Source organism: Gobio gobio (genome assembly GCF_949357685.1).
Source record: "Gobio gobio genome assembly, chromosome: 12".
Lineage (NCBI taxonomy): Eukaryota > Metazoa > Chordata > Actinopteri > Cypriniformes > Gobionidae > Gobio > Gobio gobio.
In genome coordinates this window covers 18,588,211-18,608,885 of record NC_137105.1, presented here as the reverse complement: position 1 = coordinate 18,608,885, position 20,675 = coordinate 18,588,211, and the positions used below count along the sequence as shown (strand labels likewise).

Sequence of the window (20,675 nt, the reverse complement as noted above, 5' to 3'; positions counted from 1 at the left end):
TGAACTAATGTTCAGTCAGCAATAGGCCGTTATTCTGCTGCACATCTACTATTATAATCCACAATAGTAATGTCACATAATTCGGTCTCATCCCATTTCTCATCTCTGTGAGAACATGCCTGGATTCATCTCATACTGTTTACCTCCAACACTTCTCTCCCACGCTCGCCTGCTGTCATTTACGCACACACGTACATTAACTGTATTTACTCGCGGTTCGCACCTAATCTACAGCAGAGTCATGGCAGATGTCATTGGCTGCTTCTCCCTGCGGTATTCTTGAGTACCAAATCAATGCCACTCTTACCTTAATGGTGGGAGTGGGTGTGTGTTTATGGGAATGAGAGTTTGTAACTTGCTTTCAACAAACTCTAATCATAGCAACATTATATCAACATAACAATCATTACAATAACATCATTTGCACACCCCGGGGGCCAACAAGCATTAGAGATTAGCCTTTTGATTACAGAGGCTCATTTAGGATGTTTGCCACAGGGCCGCGTGTGTAAATGACTTTTTCGTATCCACGTGTGTATGTTCGACTTGCAGGCAGAATAAATAGAAAAAATGAAGCCATCTGTGAGAGAAAGGAAGAAATGAGAGGTGCTAAAACATTACACAGCACTTAGTATACACGAACATGTCCATAGAAGTCAGTAATCGCCCCCACGGAGTTATGGCATTTACATGTGCATGTGTTGATTTTAATGATTCGTTTTAATTGGACAGCGGGTTAATGTGTACATGTCAGTCTGACCACTGTTCTTCACTAGAAATCTATGAAAGCATTTGCACTGGACAAAGTATCTGATTTGATCTGCACTGTGTCGACAGCAGGGCTTTTGTTCATGTACTTTAAAGTGTTGTGTCCCATCTAAAATTCTGGCTTCTCTATATGATCATGAAGGACTGGGAATTACTTTGTTTTTCAAAAAATAAATAAAGAGAGAGAAAGGGGAAAAAAAAAAAATCACATTTCATAACTGATGTTTAAAAATGCACAAAAGGTTGTTAGCAAGTCTTAAAATTAGGTAAATACAACCTCAGGTGAACAACAATAAATTACACATTACACTGTCATTATTTATTAAACAAAAATAAAGCCAAAACGGAAAAGCCATGGGTGACAAACTAAGTACACCCTATGATTAAATTGCTTGTAGAGCCACTTTTAGCAGCAATAAGTTGAAAATGGTTTTCTGTATGACAGTATCAGTCTCTCACATAGTTCTGGAGGAATTTTGGCCCGCTCTTCTTTACAATGTTGTTTATGCACAGCTCTTGCCAGAGCATTTCAGTAAGGATGATGTCTAGACTTTGACTGGGCCAGTGCAACACCTTGATTCTTTTCTTTTTCAGCCATTCTACTGTAGATTTGCAGGTGTGCTTGGGATCATTGTCCTGTTGCGGAGATTGACAGTCATGTTTAGCTTCTTCCATTTTCTAATGATTGCTCCAACAGTGGACCTTTTTTCACCAAGTTGCTTGGCAATTTCCCCGTAGCCCTTTCCAGCCTTGTGGAGGTGTACAATTTTGTCTCTAGTGTCTTTGGACAGCTCTTTGGTCTTGGCCATGTTAGTAGTTGGATTCTTACTGATTGTATGGGGTGGACAGGTGTCTTTATGCAGCTAACGACCTCAAACAGGTGCATCTTATTTAGGATAATAAATGGAGTGGAGGTGGACATTTTTTAGATTATGTCTCTCACAGTGGACATGCACCTACGATGACAATTTCAGACCCCTCCATGATTTCTAAGTGGGAGAACTTGCAAAATAGCAGGGTGTTCAAATACTTATTTTCCTCACTGTATATATATATATATATATATATATATATATATATATATATATATATATATATATATATATATATATATATACCAGCTATTAGAAATTCTATTCATATTTCTTAATATTGTGTTTTTACTGAATTTTTTATCAAATAAATTCAGCCCTCTCCTTTCAAAAACATTAGTCTTAATTATGAACTAACTAGCAAATTATAGCCGATAATTACTTTAGTAGGCCTCTATGACACGTTCCTTCACGGGACATACTTGAATATGAAAGTTGCCAGTTTTACCATGTTTTAGTGAAAATAATATTTTGAGTTTTATGAATCATTTTCAAATGACTGTGATATTACTGAAGCCTGGAAACAGATACACAAACATTCACTCTGATATGCTGAAAACTGCTACGTTAACGTTTCTTTGTGCATTGTGTGTCGAATAACGTAAATTACATTACAATCTCTCCATCCCTGGAAATTAATGTGTATTGTTTAACTTTTTTTAAAAATCGTAAACAGTCGGAAAATATTGCTGTATTGACTCCTCAAGTTCAGCTGTTTATCTTACCTTGGCTCGCACTCAAATGCCACACTGCTTGGTTTCTGTGGACAATATATCCCGCCTCCTTCGATTTGATTGGATATCTCAAACATTTTGACATTGACGAGCGCTTTTACACCTCTGAGACTGATCAGGCTAAATAGATTCGAGTTTTTCCCCTCAAGTGGGCCGCGCGGGCCATTCGTCGTCTGGGCTGATGGAAGGATAAAGACTAGGCTGCGTAAATTTACTATTATTCATTCTTCATTTACGTAGCAACGAGCCGGCCCACTTTGTCCAGCGGCCCACCGGGAAAACGCCCGGTGCTCCCGATGGCCAGTCCGCCCTTGCCTTCAAACATGCCATACTTCTCCCGTCTTTTTCTAATTTTACTGCCATGAACTTTAACATTTAACATGTTAGCTGAGGCCTGCAGAATATGAGGTGTAGTTCTTGGGTGTTTTGTCATTTCTGTCTGAAATTAGGATGAATTTGCTGGAACGTCGACTCCTGAGAAGATTGGCAACTGTCTTGAATGTTTTCCAATTGTGAATAATCTTCCTCACTGTAGAATAATGGACTTCAAATTGTTTGGAAATTGCTCTATAACCCTTCTCAGATTGATGGCAGCAACAATTGCTTCTCTAAGAGCATTGCTGATTTCTTAACTCTGCATTGTATTAACACACACCTGATTGCTCCAGACCACCAAAACTTCTGCTTTTATAGAGGTGATCACACTTGCTGATGATAAATTGATCAAATACATTTGATTCGCAGCGCCTGACTGCTACTTACCCTCTTAATTAGTTAACAGAAAGGGTGTACTTAGTTTGTAGTTTGGCCTAGTTTTTGTTAAATAAATAATGATACTGTTTAATACACTACATTGCCAAAAGTATTGGGACACCCCTGCAAATCTCTGAATTCAGGTATTTCAATCACTTCCATTGCCAAAGGTGTATAAAATCAAGCACCTAGGCATGCAGACTGCTTCTACAAACATTTATGAAAGAATGGGTCGCTCTCGGGAGCTCAGTGAATTCAAGCGTGGTACCGTGATAGGTTTCCACCTGTGTAATAAATCCATTTGTGAAATGTCCTCCCTACTAAATATTCCGTGGTCAACTGTTAGTGGTATTATAACAAAGTGGAAGCAGTTGGGAACAACAGCAACTCAGCCACAAAGTGGTAAAATGACAGAGCAGGGTCAGTGCATGCTGAGGGGCACAGTGCGCAATAGTCACCAAATTTCTGCAGAGTCAATAGTTACAGACCTCCAAACTTCGTGTGGCCTTCAGATTAGCTCAAGAACAGTGTGTAGAGAGCTTCATGGAATGGGTTTCTAGAGCAGTGCAGACATGTTCTCTGGAGTGACGAATCATGCTTCTCTGTCTGATAATCCGATGCACGAGTCAGGAGAACGGTACTTTCCTGACTGCATTGTGCCAAGTGTAAAGGTCGATGGAAGGGGTATTATGGTGTGGGGTTGTTTTTCAGGGGTTGGGCTTGGCCCCTTAGTTCCAGTGAAAGGAACTCCTAATGCTTCAGCATACCAAGACATTTTGGACAATTTCATGCCCCCAACTTTGTGGAAACAGTTTGGGGATGGCCCCTTCCTGTTCCAACATGACTGTGCACCAATGCACAAAGCAAGGTCCATAAAGACATGGATGAGCGAGTTTGGTGTGGAGGAATTTGACTGGCCTGAACAGAGTCCTGACCTCAACCCGATAGAACACCTTTGGGATGAATTAGAGCGGGGACTGCAAACCAGGCTTTCTCGCCCAACTTCAGTGCCTGACAAATGCGCTAATTCCCATAAACACACTCCTAAACCTTTTGGAAAGCCTTCCCAGAAGAGTTGAAGCTGTTATAGCTGCAAAGGGTGGGCCAACTCCATTTTAAACCCTACAGATTTATTAGGGGTGGGAGAATAGGTCGATGCTGTGTTCAATTCAAACGGCCACTTGTGCATGCACACGGTCACCGGCCAAACATAAAAACCCTTTGATAGGCGAACGTTCGTATGCTGGTGAATTAGCTTTGCTTAAGATAAAATGGACAAACTACGACCTGCTCAGGGGTGTCGCACCCGTGGGGACACTTTTCCAGGTGAGAGGGTTCAACACCCGCACGTTTTATGCAGTTTTTCCGCGGTTTTGCACAAACGGCAGTCGCTCCTCCGTTTCTCTGGCTGCTCTGTGTCTGCGCTTGCTGCGGCTGCCTCCCCATTTCAAAAATGTATTTTGCTTATTAAATGCAAAGTTTTTAATTTCAAAAGCATTTCTAAATTAAGTTCATATTTCCAACAAACGAAATTCTGAGCCAAAATAACGAAGTGGTGCTCAAGTAGGCTATAAGGCGCTTTCCTTGCCATTAATGCTTAATAACACTCCTATGTCTCCGATGCGGTGGCCGGGACATAAATCTACCAACATCTGTGGCATAATTAAATTTTTCGAATGACTTATCGAATATTGCTGAACTACTGCACAATGTTTCAAACGAATGGAAAATTCTGAACAAAGACTTTGTTTTGGTGAGTGATTCGTTAAATGTCTCTAGCATGACTGTTGCACCTCGGCAAGTTTTCACATTTGAGATGTTATGCGCACACACTGAATTTGGCTTCTCGGCGAGCGCTAAAGTTGTTTTTCTTCTGCATTAGCCTATGTTTTAAAGATTTTTTTGTGGCTCTAACCAAAGTAAACTTTTTTTTGCTTTAAATGCATTTTTTTGTTAAAATGTTCTAAAGAAACTGAAAAATTGTCACACTTAGTTGCAAATTGAGAACTCTTTATTCTTAATGATTGTTCTTTGCAATTGTATGGATTTTGTATGGCTATGTTTCACTAGAGCTTGTTAATCATGAATATAAATTGTTAATAAAATAAAAGTATTGAAATAAATTTTCATAATCATTTTTAATATGGCAATACCGTCAAACAGATATTCTAACTATAAACAAAAAACATATTAGCTCCAATTTTGGTTCAAATGTAAAGTTCATGTATTTGCACAGCAGGATAATTAGTTACCAAAACTGAATGCTAAGAATCGTTTTGGGAATCGGATCGTTACTCCCAGAATCGGAATCGGATCAATCGTTAAGTGCGCATATATATATATATATATGCGCACTTAACGATTGATCCGATATATATATATATATATATATATGGCTGCTTAAAAATAAAATTAAGAAATCAATTATCAGTGTAGTAGGTAAAAATGAACATGGAAAAACATCACTTCGGTGGAGCTCTCAAATTGGCTGGACTATAAAAACAAAATCAATTTATTTCTCAAATAAATAAATAAAATCACAAACTGATTACTTCATTGATGTTTAAATTTGATGTTAAATGTAACAGTTAAATAAAAATAACTTTTCAAAGGAACAAATAACTAGTTTTTTTTTATAAATAAATAAATCTATTTATATGATACATGTAAAACATGTTTTAAATGTCAAATATAGCAAAATACATGAATAAATAACTTTAAATTACATTTGAATAAAATACAAAAAAAAAATATTGTCTAATTGCTCTACTGTTTTCAATACATTTATTTTATTTGTCAATTTAAAAAGTGATTTATTTACATATAAATTTGTACATAATATATCGAAAACTATTCCTTCAGATTCCTTCTGAAATGCCAATAATTGAAATAATCAAGCGTTTCACTGACAACATTTAAAATAAAAAAAGCTGTTTGCTTGGAGCTGCAGATGCATTTATAATGTCGTCTTGTACTCACCGGCATTTGCAAATACTGTAAAATACAGTTCTGAAATTAGCCAATAATTTTTTGTTAAATTTTATTGTTTTGTTGTAGTTTGAGAGGATTTTGAAAGTAGATGATTGAAAATCTCAAAATTAAAACCCTCATGACCTCCCCCCTCCTTCTACTTTAGACTCACCTTATCGGCTGCTTTCGAGGAAAAGGTGATGGCATCCAAGAAGTTAACACAATCTATGGGTAGCAGTCGGTCAAAGTATTTGGCACAGGTGTCATAGGCATGAAGGAAGTCTTGATCACTCTGTAGGGCTTTTTTCAGCACATGCTGATCCCCTTCCCAGAAAAGTTTATGAATCCAGGTGGCATGTACAGCGCTGGAGGTAAGCGGTTCGCCTCCCTTCTGGGGGATTCGAGGGGCCAATTTGGAGATTGACAGGACGTTCTGGCTGGTCAGTATCGGCTCCAGAGCTTTCAAAGGATCTGAATCCTCGTCTGTCAGCTTCTTATAGTCCAGACCTAAGGAGCAAAATATTATGATTGCAGGATCATACAGAACACACTGGGGTTAGTAGTCACATTTTTTAATGGAGTGAATATTTCTCAGGGTGAAAAATGAAATCTATTTCTGTATAGGCACTTAATATAACATCTTAGCAACAAGAAAATATATAGTTATTGTACATTTCTACTGTTATATGTTGTCACAATACAGGGACAAGTTGTCACAATGGAATCCACTATTGCAGGGCTGCACGATATATCGAAATTATCAAAATATAGCAAATGTACATATCGTGATATGCATATCGCAATGGCACGCAATATCTGAATGATTTTAATAGGCTTCTTCAACATTGTGAAAATTTTACGTTTTAGGTCGAGGCATATAGCAGAGAATAGACTGGGCACACGAATGTTACCTATGTGACTTGCTTGACGTTATAAAGAGTTATTAAACGCAATAACTTGCAAAAAACAACTCCTTGCAGTCTTGCGCTGTCTGCTGTCTGACACACACCGAAACGTGCGCAAAAGCCGCTTCTCTGAAAGTGTGTGATCCCTTCAGTTCTGTTTCGTGCCTTGTTACACACTCAAACTGTCAAATACACACACAGTTATGTCAAAATGGCTGTCTTGATGAGTATTCATGTAAACACAGTCGGTTATGCTTTAAGTGAACGATATCAGTTGGGGAAAGAAACCGAATGCATGTCAATAGGATCCGTGCATTAGGTCTTAAAATGACAGCCTGCTAATCCAGCAAACCTGCCGCTGTCTGTCAAACAACAAAAGAATAAGAGAAAATCACTGTGCTCTTGGATGAATAACCTTTGTAGCTTTATTACAGTATGTATCAGTGTATATTTAATTAATGTGAAGACTACTGTAAATTAAAATAACAAAAATAATCGTCCACCCCTAGTTCAGGTGTCTTTGTTTACCTGGATGTTCTTGATGTTAAGTCAAGCAAAGAGTTTTTGGTATTTTAATATTGGCATTACATTTTTTATTTGTTTACATTGATGTTAAAATTATATTGTCAGATTTGTGACATTAATTTTTGCTAAAACACTGCTGGTCACTTTCAGAAGTTGTAGCGCTGTTTTCTTTTCCCAGAAAGAATGTGAAACACATAAATGGCATCATTCTCAGTTTAACATTTTAAAAAATATAATTTAAATATATTTTACACACTTAAAGCAATATCGTATCGCGTATCGCATTATTTAACAAGATATTGCATAACGCACAGCCCTAATTAACAGCCAGTGTGGAATTTGAAAATACTCATTCAATCTCTATTAATCTGAAATATGGGACATTTATTGCAGTTTCAAGCTTCAATATGGTTTCTATTTGTGTCAATCAATGTGAATAGGTGTAGCTTTGGCATGCCTCCAGGATATATCAACAGACAACATTACACTGAAACACAAAGCCTCATCAGGGCATTAAATATTGAAACACCTGCCTCTGAGAATGGGCCCATCTCATGACAGGGGCCAGGAGGGCATTCAACACACATATACACACTAGCAGACAGAGATGTGAAAAAGAAGGTGCCATCTCTGTCCCTTGGGTTGTGGCAGATGTTAAGAACAGTCTTTACAGGACTGTGTCCAGGAGCATGTATGCGACAGAGTGTTTTTTCGGTGCCTACTAAGTGTGAAGGTATCAGTTGAGACAGGAGAGAGAATGGTGCAAAAACTCTGACAAACTACCTCCTGACCTTTCAATACACTCGCTCCAAGACTATCAAAGTAGAACAAATTATTCATTAATCATTAGTTCTAGCTCCTTTCAGTACAGTGAATCAAAAGTAAGCTATTTTTAAGATATTTAAGATATAAGAAGTGGCGGCATAAAGCTACCTAGAACCACAATATTTTAGTAAAAGTCTATGAAAAATATTCATGCTGTAATAGATCATAAATATACTGTTCGTTTGTAAGTCTCTTATCCCTTACCAAGGCATGTATTGGATCAAAGCAGGGGTGGGCGATCTTCACAAAATTTCAAAACATGATTTTATATCAAACAAACACAATGTGAATCGCGATCTTCCACGATCTTCAAAAACACGATTTTGAGGTGTACTACTGAGAATATCCAGACTGGAACAAGCCTATGGACTGGAACAAGCCTGTGGAGCCTATGCACAATTTAAAACACAGTATTGCATTAAACAATCAGTTGTCAAAATAGTTTTTTTGATGGCCGGTGTCGATATCTTAAACAGCAGGGTGACCGATGGCCGATAGAAAGCCTATATATTTGAATTAATATTTAAATAAATAGTTTTAAAAAAAGAATTAAAAAATAAATCTAAATTGAACAGACTTAAGATTTAAGACTTTAGATTGTCACTTCTTTCTGTAATCATATTACAGTATTTTTCACAAATAAAGAAATTGTTTGACCAACAGGGCTTTAACCAACAGGGCACTCAGCAATCTAAGTTTGTGCATATTGGGAATCATATTTTTTCGAATAAAGACAAGTTAACACAAATTTTACATTCAGCAGGGTGAAAATGACAAGAATATGACAGCGGGCAACTAAATATAGCGCAGCATATTTGTGAAATCAAGGGTTCACTGTTTGAATATAGTGTGTGTCTTCAGTGAAGCGAAACTCCTGTCTGCATTCAATTAACACTTTCTGACCGCCACGCACAGTAACGCGTTCATGCAGGCTACAAATGCGCACTTCAGAATATCTGACAGCTGAATTTGACTAAGCCTGCAAGGTTTGTGAAATTAACTGTTTATTATTCAAAGATTTGTTTAAACGATATAAATGCACATTTGCTGAATGCTGACAGTGTATGAGAAAGTATTAATAGTGTTTGCCATTCTGTTACTAATAAACACTCTTTTGTATTCAGTTCACTTTCTTTGTTTAGCAGTTTAACAGACAAAACTGTTAAACAGAGACCATAACTAATGAAGATGGAGAATGTGAGCATTGTGCTCAGGCACTGTCGTTTTCAGAACCGTCAAAATAAGAGTCCTGCTATTATGAGGACATAAGATCACAATCTAAAAGTAGATCATGGATAGGGCTGGATATTGTTCAAAATCTTTAGATCCGGTGCCAATTTCGATACCTCAATTTCGATACCGGTTCCTAACGATACTTTTTTCGATACCATATGTTTTAAAATCCATTTCAACATCAACAAAAATACATTAAACACAAAACTTTTATTTTTCACCTTAATTAAAACAAATTCTGGTAACACTTCTCACTCAGGGTAACATTATTAATAAAACTGGTTGTGTTTTTTGGATAGGGGTGCGCTTTTATATCCACTTTTATAAAGTGTAGCCACACTTTAGACCTCTATGGCATTGTAAAACGACGCGGTAGAACAAATGAGAAAAAACAACTACACTTGTGTTGTGTGACTGCGAGTATCTTCAGAAATCCTCCCCGTCACGTGGTGGTGGACAGCCAATCGCCGGTGCTTTAGGTCCTTACATGCAAGTATGCTACAGGCTCACACAGACACAGCCGCTTGGCTTTTGGAACCGAAATTTGGCACCGAAAGATGAATAATTTTTCGATACTCATAGTATCGGAGTTTTTTGTTCGATACCATAAAAGTATCGCGGTTCGGTGCCCACCCCTAATCATGGACATCTTCAAGATCGATCATAATATAAAATCGTCAGATCGCCCACCCCTATGCTGTGTTCGAATACACTTGTTCACTATTCCCTATATTAGTCCACTAATATAGTCCACTTGATGCAGTGAATAAAAAAGGAGTGAGTGAATTCGGACACTTGAGTGTGCCGAAAGGGCTGCTGCGTTTGCATAGTTTGTGCTTGCTGTTTAATAATAATTTGAAACGTAGCTGGTGGTAGCTCCAGTAATGAAAACATTTATCTTGAACTCTGTCATGGAAACTATGTATAAACCTTAATTAAACAATTTAATAACCAATTAAAAAGGAATTTCTACCTGTAGTATGATATTACACTGTAGCCACATTGGACCAGCGGTTTGTAAAATGGATGGATGATTCAGCTGCGGGTGACATCATCTGGTCAGATGCAGGAATTCATTTGCCGCGACTGACACAGTGCATTACGGGTATTTTCTAGCCGTTGAGCGTACATCGGTTGTACACTCGTTATTGCGGTGCATTGTGGGATTGAGTCCACTATGGTTTCGGACACCACTACAAATGGCTGTAGGAGGCGATTTCTGACACAGCCCTAGATAAAAGTAAAAAGCCCTTATATGGTGTGTAATTACTAACTGCAGGCACATGCAACGTATTTAGAACTAACTAACCAGTTGTGAATCTGGAAAAAAACATCCTTGCCTTTTCACATACATAAGTACACAACTTGTATGCAGTTATGATTTTTTATTACGTTTGCATTATCACATGCAGTGCCCCAAAGCTGGAGAAAGAGAGGGGTACATAGCTAATGAACTCATTCAAACCGCACTCCATGTTTCATGTGCTTTATAATAATCTCTCTTATCAGAAAAGAACAAAAATGTATTGTATGCGGGCTAATTAACATTCCTCTATTACTTTCATTGGCAGCCTTATTGCTCAGCGACCCATTTCCTGTCGTCTCAGCTGGAGAGAGATGTGTCATTACATGGGAAATTTCTGGTTATGGTGTTGATTGACATGCTTGCAAGCAGAAGCTGATTTACCGCTTCATTTGTGTTTCCAGGTCGGCTATGTATCGATCGAATCCTCCTTTCTTCCAAACGATTTTTGCAGTCATTTCAACGCCTGCTGCCACCAGCATTTTTGTTCACACTTTACAAAAAACTAATTTGGTTTTCAAGCCTGATCTTTAAAATTGACTACCATTTTGGACGTGATGAATTCTGTTTCATTTGTTCAGACTTTGGCTGTTACTCACCAACGGCGACGGCTTTGAGCTTCTTCAGCAGTTTGATGTGCGTGTCAGGCTTCATAGCAGATTGAGGGAAGTAGTTAGCGCAGCTGCAGTTCTCCAGGAGAGTGAAGTAGAAGAGGATTCGGAGCTGGTCGCTTCCGGCTATACTGGGATACACATATTTAGTCATATGTGTGTAGAACGACTCAGGATCACTCTTTAGAGTCTCGAACAGTCCCAGAGCTTCCATCCGGCCCTCAATGTTTTTGGTGGAGAGGCTAAAGAAAGAAAGAAATAAGAGATGGATGGAGATGGAAGACTGGAAGGTGAGAGAAACGAGACAATGAGCAGTTGTAACCAAGGTCTGTTGAAGCATTGATCACTCAACCTTTACAAATAGCTTGTAGTGAATCAATCAAGGCAATGCACAGCCATTTTTACCCCCAATTGGCCCCCGAACCAAATGAAGTACATTAAGGTCGAGTTAATATACTGCGACGGACCACTTGTGCTAGAGAATTGATTTTGTTTAATCTAAAACAACTTCTTCAAAGTCCATTAAACTTTATTCACTGTGGTTTGACCACTTCCTGGACCCCAAAAAAATATTTTTAAGCAGTGAGTTATAGCCTATGGTGAGCAGTTACTGACCCACCATAAATCTGATGTCAGGTTTGGATTCTATGGGTGTCATGTTTTATGTTAGCGCTGCCCTGATTTCCATAATTTATCTCCACGGTGACTTCATAAGCAGGCGTGTGGACTGGCCCTCCACCTCGCTCTAATTGAATGGCTTTTCAGTAAAGATAAACAGCTTTAGTGCACCAGAGAAATATCCCATACCAATTCTGATGCATGGAAATGTTTTATAGAGTTGGGTTATCAATAAATTACTATGTGAACCTTCAATGACTGCCAAGTCCATTTATCCAGCAGGTCTGCTGATGCTGTAACATGAGGGTGGATGTGTGAGAAGGAAAGGGGTTGGAGAACACAGAAAGAGAGAGAAAAGGCATAAAAAGCATGCTAACTCACAAACAGGGCAGGGAATAAAAGATGAAGTTAGATAAGCAGGTTGCGCAGACCTCCACAGGGGCAGAAAAAAGGCCACTTTAAATGTTGTGAAAAATCCTTGCCTTTGAGTTTCAGAGTTTGCACATTTTTTTAATATTGTTATTGCCTGTTTTTGATTGTTTTAGACAATGCAAGACAATGATCTGAATAACATAAGCAAGTCTATAGCAAAACGGTTAAATTTTTCGGATGGCACAGAAAAAGTGCTTGTATCAAATAAAAAAACACAAAAAAACATAAAAAATGCAGCTAGAGGACCTGAAATGTGCTATAATGCTCCTAATTCAACAAATGTGACATGTTTGGTTGCAGTTATTGCTGTTAATAACCAGTTACGGAATATCATTTAATAATAATGTTAAATATAGAATATATTTAATAAATATATAGATTTTTTTTTAAATGTTTTTTTTATGTTTTGTTCACTTTTATGTATTCATAGGTTCTTAATGAGGATGCAAATGACATTCAGTGTAAAAATATGCAAAAATACACAGGGGGATAAATAAAAATCAGGGGGAAAATACTTTTTTCAAAGCACTGTATACGAGTTAGTATTAGGCATTTTCTACATTTTGTGGACACGGTAAAACATTTTTTCAAGATTCTTTGATGAATATAGAGTTCACAAGAACAGAATTTATTTAAAATTGAAATCTTTTGTAACATTATACATGTTTACCATAATTATTGATCAATTTAATGCATCCTTGCCGAATAAAAATAATTTATAACTTACTGATCCAAAACTTATGAATGGTATGTTAACTATTATCCCAGTTCAGATTGTCTGGAGTGGCCCAACGCTTTTTCCAGTCAAAATAACTGTACCTATTATTATTATTTTATGAACACAAGGGCACTTTTAGATATCACGCTATTGTGCAAGACACAACATACAGTAACATTCATTGGACACACATTTGTGTGGGTAAACATGGTGCCTGCGTGTGTTTATTGTGTTACAGCTAATCATATTCAGTGTTAATACAACAAAATGAGCAAGCTGCAGGCTGCATTTGGCCATTTGGACAGAGCCCAACACCTATCCATTGTCTACAGAGCGTAACCCCTATGGACCTTAACACATGTTTAATGGATATGAATATACTGGCTGGAGGCACGATGTCTTGGGGCCAGAAAGAGAGACACCGAAAAAGCAATGGCAGAGGGAAGAATGCAAGATAGGCTGGAAAACAACAACAGGCCAGAACAAAGTGAGGAAAAGAGGAAGAAGATAGCAGAGACAAAACAGGTAAGAGAGAAATAACAGGAAGGAAAGGCAGCAGGGAGAGATAAAGAGAGGGAAAGAGGAGCCTCTGACTGCAGTCTGCTTATTAACACAGAATAACTGCTTTTAACAGGATCAATACTTCACTAAACACAGCAGCCATTAATCCTGTCTCCTGCTGCAATTACAAAGCCAAGAACGGATATAGGGTGTGTGCGAGACACACGGAGGCAGAGGCTGAATTCAAACTGAATTCTTCACTCAAGGGCAAACTGAGACACCATCACTGACCCTCTTCAATATATATGTTATTAGTTAGAGCCCTGTAATTTGATTGGCCAAGCGGCATTCCAGAGTCCAGCAGCACTGGGACATTCCAGACTAGAGTATGCGAGCAGTGCAGAGCAAAGTTGTGTGATGTTCTATTATTATTTATTTAAAGAGTGAAATGAAAAATCCTTGGTGGACCTAGAATGGATAGACGACCCAATTCTTTTAATGAGAATGGGAAAATTGCCTTCTCTCCACTCAGCTCACATACTTTGTAATGCATGTTGCCAAGCAATACTCAGATCACCTTGTCTGCCACAATTTTCTTTTTACTATTTTTAATGGAGGAGTAAAAAAGGCATTCAAACTAACTTGTCATATTTTGTCTGAAATGTGGCTTGAAAAGTTGTCATGTTCAATATTTGTAGAACTGCTGTAAAATCAATATTACACTGCAAACATGCTATTGGTCTGAATATTACCACCTGATTGTATATCCCAGCTAAACATGCACAAAACTCTATGCAGTGCACAAATAGACTAAAGACACTTGTGTGTGCCTTTAGCAAACCTCAGCTTAAGGAATAACCGGAAAAAGAAAGCAAAAATAGGACATTTGATGCCAACAAAATGTCTGTCCAATTTGAAATGGCACTTAAAAACTGGCTCGAAATCCATTCAGCTATAGAAGCTAATGCATTATATGGCAGTGCAGTGTGGGGTCTTCTACTGAATCATGAATTTGAAAATTGGAATAAAAACCCATTTGAAGACCCATTCATGTAGTGTTTTGAAAGAGTGTCCTCCGGGTACATAGTGCGCATAACAAAGCATGCTGGGCAGAATAAAGCCAAAACCCTCAAGTATAATCCAAGTATAATCTGCATTGAAAAAATAACCAATGGAAATATCTAAAAATGAGTGACCTTACCTACCATTTTCAGTCCCTTATAAACCATGAAATGAACTCTGAAAAGAACCCATTCAGATGGTCCAAAAACATGACTAATGTGAATTACATGACTAAAAAGAATCAAGCCAAGTGATCAATACACAAAAAGAAAGTCTTGTAGTACTAAAGCAATACAAAGGAAACTACAATGTTATTCAGCTCTAAATAGAATATACAACATAATTCCAGAGAAAAACATGACAGGCTGGCAATAAAGAAAAATTGATAGATTATAGAAAGAGCAGCTGTCCAGAAAGAGCAAAATCATTTTGGACTGACCATCTGTCATAGATAGGATTCAAGGGGGGGGGGGCTATCCCACATTTTGTCCTGATTTCAGAAAGTTGGGAGTATAAAACACAATTTCAGTATGCTAAAAATGCCTGCAGATTTCTGGCTCAAAAAGTCATGAAACAACAGTGATGTGCTTGTACACACACAAACAGAACTAATTGGCGCTAAATAGAAAGGAACCGAATTTTTGAACTATTTAACTGAACTAACTGAAGTAAATTGGAATAGAATGGAACCGAATTAAATACAATGGAGGCAAAAAGCTAATTTGAATTATTTCAATCCAATGCAAAGCCAATGCAATCATGCCAAAATGAGCAATCATTTCTATGCAGCCAAATGCAATTGCACTTCAAAGCTCACATTTTACACAACAGTTTAACTATTTCAAATAAAGAGACTATGTATCAATAAATCTGGCCAAAACTGGGGATGATTCTTAATATGCCAAATTACCTCCTGTAATAAAATAAATAACTCTGTTGTGCCTTGTGACATAATCAACAAAATAAACCACAGGGAAAACAATAAACAAAAAACTGGCCCTTTTCAACGCCTTTGAAAATTCATTAAATAACCACATCATATGCAAATCATGTAAACTGAGTAAATAGCATAAACGATGCAAAATATGTCTTTACAAGTCCTCATCAGTCAGAAAAGCCCATTTGCTGATAAATTAGCAAACAGAAACTGCAATACAATAAAACTTTTGGGTAATTGCCAAAGTTGCTGAAACTCCCTCTGGTACCATTCTCCTTTGATAACATCTTTGATGGGGGAGGGGTATTCTTTTGTTTAGATATTTATTGTTCTACACCAAGCCTGTAGTGCTCCAGTCAGAAATTGAAGCTTTCGCGCCTCGATCGCCCCCCGGTGGCCGGTCCCAGTATAGCTCCTAAACCCCGCCTCTCCATGTATTTGAATGGGCGCGAGACACACTAAACAATTTAATTACACTTCAAATAATTGTTTCCTAAAGATGGTTTCTGTCATTTTAGGCAGTTTTTATTACAATAATTTCATTTCAAGTGTTCGTTTTTTAAATAAGCTTAGTTTTAGTGAGTTATTTGATGCTATAAAAACGGGGGGTGTGACGTCATGATTGACAGCTGAGATTGACGGCTTCTCTGAGTGAACTTGTCACTGAGGCACTAACGGACTTTTTTCTGGATTTTTGGGAGGAGATTGGAGCTTTAGCTTTAATTTCTACACTTCCATAACTGTTTATTTCACACCAACATAATTAATTGTTCTGCATCTGCGAGAGTGTGGGTGGGCTTTTGATAATCGCGCCTCTACTTCCTGTTCTCTACTGCGCAACTCCGGTCCCGAGATCGCTACTGCGCAGACTCGGTCCCAAGATGTCAGCGCCGTGTGCGGGCCTATGAAAGCTTCAACTTTGGTCAGCGGAAGTCAATGAAGTCGCGTCGTCCATATTTTTTTACGGTCTATGTTCTACACAGAGCTACAAAAAACAAGCCTTGAGTATGGTAATGAGCATGGAATGACTCTCACAAGGGAAAACATGGAAAAAAGAAAGAAAAAAAAAAACATTCACAGTAAATCAGTTTCACCCAAGCAATCTGTACTAAATAAGCAAAGTCAAATGAGTGCCTGTTTATGTAGAGGGAGGGAGGGAGAGAGATATTCGAGGTGATTAAACCCGGTGAGAGATGGAGAGGGAGTTGATTAGACCAGGCTTTGAACAATGATTCAGCGACAAATTTACCATGCAGGGAGCTCAAGAGGGGTGGCACATTGTTTGTGTGGATTTTCAAAGCCCAATAAAAACCGACTGCAAAGCAAATTTCAAAAAACAAAGAGCTTCTTGCCTTCGCTACTAAACTGTAAGTCTGGCAAATCACACTGACCGATCGACTGGAAGCAAGTCTCTGTGATCGATCCGTGCAATCTTCTGCTTACACCTCCAGAGCAGAGGGGTTGCAGGGTTTTGACCCTCACGTCGAGGAAATACAAAATTTTACTTGTGGAAGCCGCAGACTTTGCTGAGGTTTTGAAGGCTCATTCCTCTGGAAAAATTGTTGTGTGTGCAGTAAATATTTTTTTCAGTGTGAGCACCACTAATGACTGCTGTGTGTGTGTGTGTGTGTGTGTGTGTGTGTGTGTGTGTGTGTGTGTGTGTGTGTGTGTGTGTGTGTGTGTGTGTGTGTGTGCGCATGCGTGCGTCTTACCCGCTATCAGTGAACAGAAACTCAAGGTGCGTCATGTGTACTTCCCAGAGAGGAATGCTGTACCGATGAGCCAAAGAGCGAGAGATCCCGTAAACGTTCTCATCCAATGTCCTAGATAAAATGATAGATGGGCAGAATGATTTATAGAACGACAGCAGGGCAGATAGAATGACAGACAGACAGAACAAAATATAGAATGATAGGTAGAATGACAGAATGACAGATAACAATAGAATGACAGACAGACAGACAGACAGACAGACAGATAGATAGATTTACAGAACAAACAAATGACAGACAGACAGACAGACAGATAGAATTACAGGACAGACAGACAGACAGACAGACAGACAGACAGACAGACAGACAGACAGATAGATAGACAGACAGATAGACAGATAGATAGATAGATAGATAGATAGATAGATAGATAGATAGATAGATAGATAGATAGATAGATAGATAGATAGATAGATAGATAGATAGATAGATAGATAGATAGATAGATAGATAGATTTACAGAACAAACAAATGACAGATAGAATTACAGAACACACAATTGACAGACAGATAGACAGATAAATAGATAGATTTACAGAACAAACAAATGACAGACAGACAGACAGATAGAATTACAGAACAAACAAATGACAGACAGACAGACAGACAGACAGATAGATTTACAGAACAAACAAATGACAGACAGACAGACAGACAGAAAGATAGAATTACAGAACACAAATGACAGACAGTCAGACAGATAGATAGACAGATAAATAGAATTACAGAACACACAACGACAGACAGACAGACAGACAGACAGACAGATAGATAGATAGATAGATAGATAGATAGATAGACAGACAGACAGACAGACAGACAGACAGACAGACAGACAGACAGACAGACAGACAGACAGACAGATGCATGCATTACATTTTTAATGAAACATTTTTTAAAACGTTGAAGCTTCAGTTTTAAATTCGGTGTCTTGATCTTTCTAATCTTGGCCAAAATGGCAGCCCATCAAAGGCAAAGCGTAACATATCCGTAAAAATCCCGATCTGTCGTTTTCTAAAAGAATGATTTTATCCCTTTTCTGGCTGCTCTTGCAAGTCAGATCTGCCCTGAGCTGCTGGAACTTCATTTTGCAACCCCTACAGTAAGCATTGTACTTTTTTTTCGCCAAATCTTGCTAGACCTTAGGTCACCCCAGACCTGTGCTTCCAGTCCTTAAAAAACCGGTGGCTCCTTAAAGCCAGAGCTCTAGTTTGGATCAAAAGATCAATCCTGAAACTTGAGGTTTTCTTCCAAAGAGCTGTAGTATATTCAGAGGACAGACAGATTAAAAGATGTAGCAGATGTGTCATTCTCTTTCAACTCCGCATACATTCTTTGTGAATGCCAACAGTGTGCTAAATCTTGATCTGGGCAAAAGGTCACTTTATAATTTCCATTACTGTTATGTTAGAGTTTATGACTTTTACCATTATTAAAAAAATGTATAAAATATACATTTAAAAAAAAGTAAATACATTAAAAAAAAAAAAAAAAATCAAAGATGAGTAGCTATATCCATCAATCTTTACATATGAATAATATGATAAATATATATAAAACTACATATTTTAAATATATATTATTTTGTATATAATAGCATATATTATTTCATTATTTATGATGTGTCTTGTTCTCTCGAGATCCCTATATACTAGCAAACTTATGTTTTTGATGTGGTACACGGTCAGGGAACACAATACTTACTCAGCCAGGCCCAGAATAGTCTCTTTCTTGTACTGGTTGTCACTGCTAAATCTCTGGACATCGACTCCACGGCCGAGTCCCTGTAGCACCTGAGCCTGAGTAAAGTCTGTCAACCTCTCACTGTATAGTCGCAACTGACCAATCAGGGCCTTCAGTTCCTCATCCTGCCAATTGCATCCAGCATGGTCTGTCACATGCTTGGTCACAAGACGTATCAGCTCTCTCGGATCAGCCTACATGAAAACAAGACATACCCGAAATAATATTATTAAAATGAACAGAACATGACTACAACAACTCCATTCAAAAATGTTTTTACAAGCACAAAGATTCTTTATAAAACAGTAGGGAGAATAATTATATTTCTCATACCTATACGATTCATTGACATATTGGTAACACTTTACAATAAGGTTGTATTAGTTAACATTAGTTAACCTGAACTAACCATAAACAACACCTCTGTTCAGCATTAGTTAATCTTTGTTAACGTTAGTTAATAAAAATACAGCTGTTCATGGTTTCTTCATGTTAGTTCACAGTGCATTAACTAATGTTAACAAGATTTTAATAATGCATTAGTAAATGTTGAAATTAACATTAACCAATATAAATAAATGCTTTAAAAGTGCAGTTCATTATTAGTTTATGTTAACTAATGTTAGCTAATGAACCTTATTGTAAAGTGTTACCGAAATATTTAAAGGAATGAAAGAATTTCTTAGTATTTACATGCCCCTTCCACTCTAATAACAGATCTCGAGTGTGATCAATAATTAATTCATAAAAAAAAAAAATATATATATAGTTCAAATTAATCAAATGAAAAACAACATAAATTATCTTAAAATGTAAATATAATGGCCCGGTTTCACAGACAGGGTTTAAATTAAGTCAGGATAAGGACTAGAGATGGTATCGAGAACTGGTTCCATTTTAGAACCGGTTCCAAATTGCCCAGAACCAGTGATTCGATAAGAAACGTGCATTACGATTCCGCTTATCGGTTCCTGTGTTCATTTCATTTTCATTTTTAACCATTGCGCACACACACACACGCGTTCCTATGCTGCAGAGACAGACAGACAGACAGACAGACAGACAGACAGACAGAGACACAGAACGGCTTCTCATAGTGAATGAATAGTGCCCGATAATGAACTGAGTTCTCTTCATCGTCTTTTTGCACAGCACGCGAATGGACAAATACACACAAAAATGTAAAAAAATACAGTCGGTTATGTCGTTGACGGCAGATTTTCCTGATGCCATTTCTATGATTATGTTAATCAAACAACAAAAGACGAGAAAATTCAATTGCTGTTCTAGACAGAACAACTTTTTACTATATTTGTAATGTATAGACTATATAATTTATCAATAAAGTTCAGTATTTTTAAACCATAGGCAAAAGTTGCTAGCTTGTTGACGT

The 20,675-nt window shown here is 37.7% G+C and overlaps 2 protein-coding genes across 2 annotated transcripts in view; one reads left to right on the top strand and one right to left on the bottom strand.

The window, feature by feature from the left end:
• drc1 (dynein regulatory complex subunit 1 homolog (Chlamydomonas)) overlaps window positions 1–20,675 on the top strand; it is a 548,506-nt gene that overhangs the window by 52,985 nt on the left and 474,846 nt on the right. The gene's annotated exons all lie outside the window — the stretch shown is intronic.
• nbas (NBAS subunit of NRZ tethering complex) overlaps window positions 1–20,675 on the bottom strand; it is a 262,104-nt gene that overhangs the window by 89,779 nt on the left and 151,650 nt on the right. The window contains exons 41-44 of the mRNA XM_079831768.1: window positions 19,244–19,476; window positions 17,480–17,590; window positions 11,488–11,741; window positions 6,270–6,604 (exon numbers count right to left, since the gene is read on the bottom strand). Of these exons, the coding sequence (XP_079687894.1) occupies window positions 6,270–6,604; window positions 11,488–11,741; window positions 17,480–17,590; window positions 19,244–19,476 (933 nt within the window). The remainder of the gene's footprint in view (window positions 1–6,269; window positions 6,605–11,487; window positions 11,742–17,479; window positions 17,591–19,243; window positions 19,477–20,675) is intronic.